This window comes from Apostichopus japonicus, chromosome 10 (genome assembly GCF_037975245.1).
Source record: "Apostichopus japonicus isolate 1M-3 chromosome 10, ASM3797524v1, whole genome shotgun sequence".
NCBI classification, from domain to species: domain Eukaryota; kingdom Metazoa; phylum Echinodermata; class Holothuroidea; order Aspidochirotida; family Stichopodidae; genus Apostichopus; species Apostichopus japonicus.
The window spans coordinates 10,740,418-10,751,334 of record NC_092570.1 but is presented as its reverse complement, the minus strand read 5'-3'; the positions used below and the strand labels follow the sequence as shown (position 1 = coordinate 10,751,334).

Sequence of the window (10,917 nt, the reverse complement as noted above, 5' to 3'; positions counted from 1 at the left end):
GAAAATATTTTGTCAGAGTAACCGAATGTATGAATAAACACGTACATATACCTGAATCATGTAGATGCAAGAGTGGCTGTCACGACGATCAACGAGTCGGCTCACCATAAACTATAAAACTTATCTATTATTTATAACTATACCTATATGGAATTGAAATTTCAGCACAGGAGGCCCATAGCAGTAGGACGCAACAATAAATATGTTGGTAACACTCTGAGACTTTGACGGTGTTACAGATAGGTGACCATAAGTCCCCAATTTCAGGGGACAGTCCCCACAATGTCCTCGAATGCCCTGAATAATGTCAATGTTACCTGTTTCGCATTCCCTTCGTACATTCATGGCTCACAAATTAAAGCATCTGTATATATATGTAATATCAGCTGTATTTCACATAGAAAATATCTTTTTGACCATATTAGTAATATAACAGGAGACTCATTTACCTTCCATTATTTCTTGCATTTTACTTTTTTGGACAAAAAGCTGTGTCATGATTAGGTGTTCTACACATCTTGAACATCATCCTGGAAAAATAGAACGACCAAGAAAAGTCAAATGCCCTCCAAATTCCAGTCTCCCTTTAAACGTATAGCTTCGGTTCATAACCCTTCATGTCAAAATGGAAAGGCAAGTGTGTGTGTTGGGGTGGGGGTGGGGTGGGGGGTCGGGGTGAACACAATGTCCCCGGATTTATAGGGAAAAATATGGTAACCTTATATTATTGATTTTCTTATTACTGCCATGTACCTGTATAGCTATGTTTCAGTTACATAGTAATACGGCTATATATATATATAGTTTGTGATTTTAATTCTTTTTTTCTTACAATGAACATGAACGAAACATCTGTTTAAACATTCACTGTTATTATTTCACCGCTCCAATAAGGAGAAAGGATTATTGTCAGTGTCATATTGTCATTTGAGCCTATAATGACTACGGCATCTCAATTGCCGTACCACCGTTGGGCACTGTAAAAAAAGTTACAGTTCATAAGAAGAGAGTCGCATAATGTCTGTGTGTCCATTACACCTGCAAGCAATTTATGACAAACACCCCTGAACGGATGTAGTCCACTACAGTGCTGGGACAATCTTTCAGCTGGCTCCTTAACATTGGGAAAATAGTGTCATATTCTCAACTGAGCATTTGTTCTATTTTATATTCCTCATAATGCATCGAATTTCCACTATTTTTCTCAAACTTGTATGAAAAGTTAAAATATCGATTAGGTAAAAATTTCGCTGAAATTTGAATCGGGGGGGGGGGGGGTTATATGTGTGTTTAGCAAACTCAAGGAACAAGTCGAAATAATTATTCAAACATTGGGATTTTTTTTAAATGTATTAGTCAAAAACATTGTGGTACAAAAGAAGCTGATTTCAAGTAAATATAGAATTCTTGAGAAAAAGTTTTAACTTTGCAAAAAAAAAAAAAAGGAGGAAAAAGCACGCAAGCTAATCCTGTGAGAAAGCGAAACTTTGAACAGCTACATTCGAAATTCCCCATACTATAGATCTACGAAAATAACAAGAACCCTGTGTTTGTAGTTTAATACATTATTGTCTCAATCATCAAACGTATTCAATTGAAGTCATTGATAATTAACGAATCATGCACACCGTTATGTGATATGTTGAGGAGTATTGTTACCAGCATATTTCGGAATTAGTGGTTTTAGGCTTCACCCGTCTAATCCCCTTACATGCTTGGACTCCTTGATTATCTACAATGAAGTGAGAAAATTGTTCGAATTTTAAGAAATTCTGAATTTTGTAAACTAATGCAGCTGAAAGACCATTTATAGACATCATATATTTGAAAACTAACAACATTCATCCGTTACAAAGTGGAGGCAAATACAACTCCACTAGCGAAGGAAGAGAATTTATTATGAAGACCATCAATTATTTATTTACAATATCGGAAAGTTACTGATCGATGACATCACTGACTCACTTCTGACAGCCAAATAGTTCTTTGTACTTTAATATCATCTGCATGTCTATTAGTTCTTTCGAATTAAAGCACAAATAAAATATTCGAAACGCGAAACTCTCTAAACGTCGAGAGTACGCGGAGCAGGAATAACTGTATGACTACCGGCAGAAGTCACACCGAGAAAGCACACACTCAGTGATTTATGCAAGATTGATTGTTTTTTTTTTTAATTACGTTCAATGAAAGCATGTTAAGGTACTCTCCTTTGTCAAGTGGGTTTGTCTTCACAAAAGAAGAATACTGAAGTAAATGAAGCAAACAATTAGTGTTATTGGTTACAGGCGTCCAACTAGTGTTTGCAAATTAACAATCAATTCAGATATTGTGCGAAGATGGTCCAAGAGTAACAATCAGATGATTCTGTGACAATGATGATTCCAATAGGAGCCTATAATTGTGGAAAATACCGATGACATGCATGTTTAAAAGAAATGTTGATGAATGGCAAAATTTGCAAAATAACCACCGCACATCCATGCACATTGTTAATTTGTCGCTTTAATTCATATTAAGAATAACAACGGTTTTAAAAGCAATTTTATCTGCAAAGGGCAATATCCAGTGAGCTAACTGACAGATTAATCATCTTAAGCGGTATACGCATTAGTGCCATACAGAGCGTATTCAAGTGTAAAAAAATTATGATAAAGAATAACTTTGAGCTGACTAAAAACAATTAAATCGAATAAGTATGAATAACTTGATGAAAAACATCCACCAATCGTTATTCTTGTACCAGTTTGCTATATATTGCCTAAGTATCAATGTTAACAGGTAAACAAAAAATATCTTATTCTTTTTCTGTGTGAAGATGATTTGGCACATTATTCTGCTTTCTCCACGATTTCCTTTAAAGCTATAGTATTAAGACTATTAAACAATTAGACTATATTTTCTCATGTTACGAAGCAACTTTCGTGGCGTCATGTGGAACGCTAATGTTTTACTTCAAAACGATGTTTTAACGTAGGCTAATACTTAACCATGACTTACCATAACTAGCAATAATACAGGAAATTAAGATACAATAATTTGCATAAAAGCATAAAAGGTCTGTCTGCTTTAACCGTGTCGACATGACCATGACGTCATTCGTTACTTGCTGAAAGTAATCTGCCACTCGAATATAATTACTAGTTATTCAATATTTGCATTCAGATGTTTCCTTGCAACATGATAACCACTACAAATATATATTAAGGCTAATTAGGCTAAAGTTCTTCAAGTATTAACTTAACGGGATTTTCAGTAAAGGTTCTCTCTTTGCAATTCATATATTTGTATTTAAGAAATGTAAAGGTTAGTAACTTTAATGAATGAATTTGTTTTGATATTGACTTTGAACAGAACATTTTTACTGTTAACGATAGACTTTTTCGAAAGCAATCACACTGAACCAATTTGGGTAAATTCGGAAAGGATCGAGTTTCGTCAATACTAGCATAGGGTCTATATCTTCTATTTTCTTACAAATAATACAAACAATTTAACGATAGAAAGTCCAGTTTTAATCCCGACTGTGCATTCCATTTCACACACTTGAATCATCTCTTTCAATTTAGACAGCTTCGCTACAATCACATTATTTTTATGATGACGTGTTTCTTTTCCTGCATACCAAAACAAATGAGCAAATTAAAGTTTCATTCATCAACATGTTAATGGACACGGGCTCATTCATCAACATTCAACTTTCATGAGACCGTGGCTGTTATGGAATACAATTAAAGTGAAATATAACGTAAGGGATGCATATATATTCGCTAGCTTCACGCTCAATCTGATGGGGCTATGCCGATTTGTCAATCTCCTTACGATCCTGCGTTGATGATGATGTAGAGCACAAATGAAACGACGACAGCAAGAACCGAAATAAAAACACAGAAGAACACAGCAACAGGAGGTAAACGTCGATCACATTCATCAGCTGAAACGAAGAGAAAATATTGAAATATTTTAGTTGGAATTTGAGCAAGAACAACAAGAAGAAGACATCTAGTTGTTTCAGTGCTGCGTCGGTGTCAAAATCAAACATGGATATTAAACCTTCATTGGCGAGATGTAGGAACAGAAAAGATGAAGAAAATAGAAAATCAACTTCTTATTAAAAATGTATCCAGGTGACAAACATTGGTAAGATTTATTTATCAAGTTCGAGAGGGGGTACATTGTAACATATATTCTTACCTGGTCCGTATTCACCTACAGCTTCTTGGGCAAACGGCTGCCATTGATAGTCTATGAATCGTGTCCTGGCGGTCACGAGGAGATTACAACTCATAGAATCCCCCAAAGCTGCCATAGGATAGGAATATTCAACATATGACCATCTTCGCCGAACGCTTCCATCCTCTGTCATGAAAAAAGATTCAATTAGACGAATTGAAGTTTCCTGTCAGGTTGTGATCGATAACTTAAACACCGTAAATAGTTCAATTCTCTCTATTTAGAGAGGTCGGGTAATGCTTGATGATTAAAATTGACATCCTTAGCCTGACAAACGATTTACATTTGTAGCTGAAACATGACACAAAAAGTAGATCTAACCCATCATGATTTGACGCCACAGGAAACTTAAAATGTGAAAAGTAACACGCTTTCCTCACCATTTTTAACAACGCCATAAAACCTTTCCAGAAAATAGATATTCTCATTTGTTTTAAATTGTAGAGCAAACTTCCACACGAAGCCTTTATCGACCCAGGTTGCCTCAAAGATCGCTGTGTCTTCTGGACATTCCGAGTAGCTGGTAATGTTGGCATCTTTAGGAACTTCTGACGCTATATCCTGTGAGACCATAATAAAGGATCAATGAGCAGTGGTCACATACTACATAAACTCTGGATACTTGAAAAATACTAATGGTACACCCGAGGAATAATAGAGGGCTAATCCAGAAAGATTTGCCGAAATATTCAGGGAACAATTGAGAAATACTGGAGAAATACTCGACGAATAGTCGATGAATATTTGATGAATACGCGAGAAATATTGTAGAATACTCATGAAACACTCAAGACACATGCTAGGAATACTCAAGGAATACTCCAGAAATACTCGTGCGCGGAAAACTTTAGGAATAGTCGAGAAATTCTCGAGGAATAGTCACGTAATACTCGAGATATACCAAAGGAACTTTTGCGGAATGCTCGATAAATACTAGAGGAATACGCGAGAGGTAACCGAGGAATGATCTAGAAATATTCAAGTAATATTTGTGGAATACTCAGGTAATACTCTAGTAATAATTGAGAGAAACTTATGGTATACTCGAGAAATATTCAAACAATATTACCGAAATTATACATGATCATAATCGAGGGATAACCCAGCAAGACTTTCAGGAATATATTACAAATAATAAAACAACCCTCCAGGAATTCTCTTGAATACTTCTAACAACTGGTTACAATTGACTTCAAAATGGTTCAACTTGTTTGTACTTCTGGGAACGGATGGTTAGACAGATGGTTAGACGGATGGTTAGTCTGTGTCACCACTAGTCACATGTTGTCGAGCAGATATGAATATGCAAACCTCTCAAACGGGGTTGAAGATGAAGTGGTGCAATGCGGTATATGAGCGGAAAGATAATGATATTCAAATTACTCATAAAATCGAGTTCGTATAAGATGCATGGATCGTGATTGAATGTATCTGGGTATGTTATATAGATACAATTTATATATTATTCGGTATTTACTTAAATTACAACACATCTTGTTCGTATTTGGGACGTGTTTGTTTGACCTGGAATAACACAATCACTACTCACGTATATTGGATGGACCACCACAGCATCCATCTTCATCTTCATGCATGTATTTCCGCCAGCTATTACATCCCATTCTTGAGGTGCTCCGATTGTGGTTTCCCACAACATACACGCTATAAAGTAATTGTTATATTATCATTGGTTAAAATCATTATTTGTGAAGATAATTTGTACATGGTTTAAACACCTGAAATCTCCGATTCGGATGCACAATTGCCAACGTTTGGACGTTGACACAAGTTCTCTTGATACGGGAAATCTGAAGATGCAAGAAATGATTGGATGTAAAAAAAATTGGTAAACCCTCGCACGTACCTGGTAATGTCTGGGAAATAAAATGCTTATTGTATTATTAGCGTTTTAGGGAGCACCGGTGCAATATGGTTCATGATTACACTATGGTTATTTATTGAAATTGTGTCTAAATTTGACTTTCCTATAATACAGCTGCTTTAAGCGTGATGCCACTCACATGTCCTCATGGTGCATTCGAACAATTAGAGTGCAAACGACTAATAATTTGAGAGATCTCAATACTAAAAGAGAAGTTTCATAAATGATCCCTCTCTTTAACCCGTATGTGTTTGCAACAAATGCCCCGTACTGGGATGCGTTTCTCTGTGCAGAAAATCTATACGTAACATATAGGCCGTATTGGCGTACCAAAACATGACGACTGCATAACCGTCAAATAACTTTCCCCTCCAACCACTCCCTTGTTTGGCTCTGTTTTGTGCAAAGACGTATGAAAATATAAACATGCACGTTGCATTTTGTAATCATCGGAGCGGATCCAGGAAGGGGAGGAGGAGGGGGAGGGGAGGGGTGGGGTGTCCGAAGTTGCTCTGCGGAGCGCCACCATCGGTAAATGTTTGCAAAAGAGACTCCCAAATTGCCGGAAATGGCACTTCCCAGGCCTTGTTAGTAACATTTATATATATATATATACATATATATATATATATATATACATATATATATATATATATATACATATATATATATATATACATATAGATATATATATATATATATATATATACATATATATATATATATACATATATATATATATATATATATATATATATAAATGAAAATCGTAATGAGTTGGAAAATCAAGAACAGTGAAAAAACTTTCAGCCTCCACCGGGATTCGAACCACGGGCCTTCCGCTCTGTACGCGGACACCCTAACCACTAGGCTATAGACGCTGATTGTATGTCCAGAGGTTCGAAACCGGTAAGGAAGGTCGTAATTCCACTGTAGGCGTTTGTCACCTGTATCGAACAATGCTAGTTCGAATGCCCGTGGTTCGAATCCCGGTGGAGGCTGAAAGTTTTTTCACTGTTCTTGATTTTCCAACTCATTACGATTTTCATTTATATATATATATATATACATATATATATATATATATATACATATATATATATATATATATATATATATATATACATATATATATATATTTATACATATATATATATATATACATATATATATATATATATATATATATATACATATATATATATATATATACATATATATATATATATATACATATATATATATATATATAAATGAAAATCGTAATGAGTTGGAAAATCAAGAACAGTGAAAAAACTTTCAGCCTCCACCGGGATTCGAACCACGGGCCTTCCGCTCTGTACGCGGACACCCTAACCACTAGGCTATAGACGCTGATTGTATGTCCAGAGGTTCGAAACCGGTAAGGAAGGTCGTAATTCCACTGTAGGCGTTTGTCACCTGTATCGAACAATGCTAGTTCTGTTTTTGGTGACATATTTTGCCTTACTCTAGAGATCAAATTCATGATGCTAACCAACTCGAAAATCATATATATATATATATATATATATATATATATATATATATATATATATATATATATATATATATATATATATATATATATATATATATATATATATATATATATATATATATATATATATATATATATATATATATATATATATATATATATATATATTGGTATAAGATATTACATCAACAACCAGATATGAAAGCCGACTAGGGCAGGGGTTCCCTAACTGGGGTGCATGAACCCCCAGGGGTGCGTGAGTCCAGGGGGTTCGTGAGACGTTTCTGAAAGTCAAAACTAGAGTACTTTTTGTTGAACTAAAATCTGATATATCATATAATTTAGTAATGTACAAAAGTCGTACCTATCGACAAACTCTTTTCGCGTTCCATATACGCATATGTTTCCATAGTAGTACCGTGCCGTGTATGTGATAAATGGCTGAATTATGAATCAAACACAGGCCGCATGACTTTGGTGAAGTTGGTGTACGCATGACAGTACGTCGTGAAGATAAAGAGCTGATCTGATCTTGAAGTTTCCAAATAAATATTTGTTCATCTCTTGTTTTTTTTCATTACAATATTACACTATATACTTGATCTTTTACGAAGCACTGTTTTGAGCATTATAGTATAATAATGACTCAGATCGAAAAGTTGGGGTTGGTGGACAACTCTGACATCCACAGGGGGTTCGTGGGGGATAAAGTTAGGGAAACCCTGGACTAGGGCATTCTGATGGTAGCCGTAGCCAATATATGCTGAAGGGAAGCCATATTTGGAATAAAGGTGTAAATTAATTGTTAGGTTTGTGTTATTCGTATATGTGTTACATGCCCAAAATGGACCTAGTGGGGCGGGGGGGGGGGGGGCACCAAGTGAGTTGAATTGGTGGGTCGTGTAGGGGACTGTGGGCCGCGGCTCCCTCTTTAGTATGACGACAACGGAACTTATTTAGTTATTATTACTTATTAACAGGGGAGAGGGTTGGGGGGGGGGTGTCAGCGATAATGCCCATCAAAATGTGTACGTCAAGTGGTGCAAATTCATTCATTTTGAATCCCTTACAAAGATAGGATCAACTGAGTCATTGGAAAATAGTAGGGGTTGGGCAATGGAAACTGTTGGTCAACTACAGGTACTTAGATACAATATTGTGCAAAACTGAAACTTTGAATGAAATAATTTTGCTTTGACATTTTCGAATTAATATAACTATATGGGGTAGGTAGCAATTACTTGCATATATATGTTAGGTGGACATGAACGCTAACGTTATAAACATTTGTCCAAGGGGAATCTATTGCGCGTGAAGCGCCCTAAAATTGTTAGGTTTTGTGTTAAATGTGAGCCAATGTCAGTGTTATATAACTACTTAATGTCACTTCATCCACCCTTGCCCCCCAAAAAACATATCAGCCTCATTTTTGTACTATTAAACACCACGAATTATTTTCAAAGGGGGGGGGGTGTATGGTTCTCCCTCCCCAGGATCCGCCCTGATCATATTCCACTTCTCACCAGGTTTACCCAAATAACTTGAATAATATTCTGTTTCAAGTCAAGCACTTTTATGTTCTTTCGACAAATATCAATTGAATAACTATTGAATAAGATATGTAAATCAGGCTAGATATATTTGCTTTGAAAGTGCGGTAGTTCTAAGCTAAAGTGTTCGGCATTTGTTCTATTTTTCCTGTATATTAGTAGTTGGCATACTAGAAGTATGCCAATCTAACGTCGTGTAGGTACTGGTTTCTCGTCCTAGTTGGCTATGTTATATTATAGGTTACCATCGGGGTTAATGTACTTGCAGTACTTCTGAAGGGTGACTTCCAATTGGTTTAACAAATCAAAAATGAACGAAACCCATTCAACGCAATTACCGACGTCACAAGATACAAGCCTTTGGCCTTCTTCTCATGCCAAGGTTGCTTACAAAAACCATAGTTAGTAACTATGGTTACTAACATCTTTCCAGGCCGATTACTGTTGAAAAGTAAGAAATGTACTCAGGAGTTTATACACTGAATTGCTAACGCATCCAATGAAAATATAAATGAAACTGCAAACGCAGTCACTTGATATACAATGTGAAGCGGAATGCAAGGGATTTCATAGCCTCTCGTATTTTGTAAATTTGTGGAGTGGTTTCTGAATATTAACTGTGACACTAGCCACTCTGTTTGACGTTCGCAGAGTTTGAAGTCTATCCATAATGTGTTGTAGGAACTTCACGAATACTTATGACATATCATATCGCGTGAACCAGTTTGAATTTGGTGAGGAAACTTCGCCGGAGGAAATCGGTGACCAAATCAAACATTTTCATTAATAAATTGATGAAGAGAAGATGTATTTATTATTTTGACTTTTGCACTTCTGTAGTCACAATGTGACATCATCATTGCACAAGGTAATATTGAAAGGCATTTGCAAATAACACTTTTACCGTGTGTCAAAACAATGAAGGTGTAGGATATCTGTGCGTAATACAATAACTAAATCCTCTTTCTCGGTAAGATTCTTGGTTTCTATTGAATTGTTTGGGTGTCATTGTACAAAAGCAAAACAATGTAAGGACCTAGAGCAGAAGCCATTTAACAACTCATACTGGAAGACATCCGACTACGACACAAAATACATATGTGTATATATGATAAGTTGTACCTACAATCATTAACTAACGTTGTAATTTATCACGCCTATAGCCAATTAGATGAATGATCACGGAGTGAACTACGCAGGTTACAGTTACACATAATTCACTGGGTTGCTGAAGAACCCCGAAACCCAACGATAAACTTACCAAGGAAGATATACACAAAACTGTAAAAGGAATTCATTTTACCGGCACGGAAAACCAGCAACAGATGTTTGAAAAAGAAGCACCGATCATTGGTTACATATCATAGTCTTCGTATAGACTGCATATGATGGAATTGTGGCTGTACGGACCTACAGTGTAGGGTGGATAACGTCAGGTTTAATACATGTAGACTTTGTACTGTATGCAGAATACCTTACGTTAATGTTTAACGTGTGTATAACTGACTGCTTAACCCGGGCCCTACGTCACTGAGTAAGTATACTTAACCAAGAAAGGAGCACTGAACTTCCTTAGCTCTATTTGTTATTCAATTCATTTGTTAAAACGTTGATTCTTTTAGCATAGTTCAAAATAATCGCCTAAATTATGTTTTCTGTACTCAACAAAGGTGACTTCCGCCGTTTTCAATATTCGTATTTTGCTATATATTTTGCCAAAGTGATCATTCTTA

General features: G+C 35.8%; 1 protein-coding gene across 1 annotated transcript; it reads right to left on the bottom strand.

The window, feature by feature from the left end:
- Nucleotides 1–1,357: 1,357 nt before the first annotated feature.
- Nucleotides 1,358–10,606, bottom strand: LOC139975053 (uncharacterized). The gene is made up of 5 exons (XM_071982667.1): nt 10,446–10,606; nt 5,783–5,895; nt 4,614–4,794; nt 4,195–4,359; nt 1,358–3,934 (listed from the first exon to the last, which is right to left on the bottom strand). Exons 1-5 carry the CDS (start codon nt 10,480–10,482, stop codon nt 3,819–3,821), a joined length of 612 nt encoding a protein of 203 aa, XP_071838768.1. The 5' UTR covers nt 10,483–10,606; the 3' UTR covers nt 1,358–3,818.
- Nucleotides 10,607–10,917: the final 311 nt, after the last annotated feature.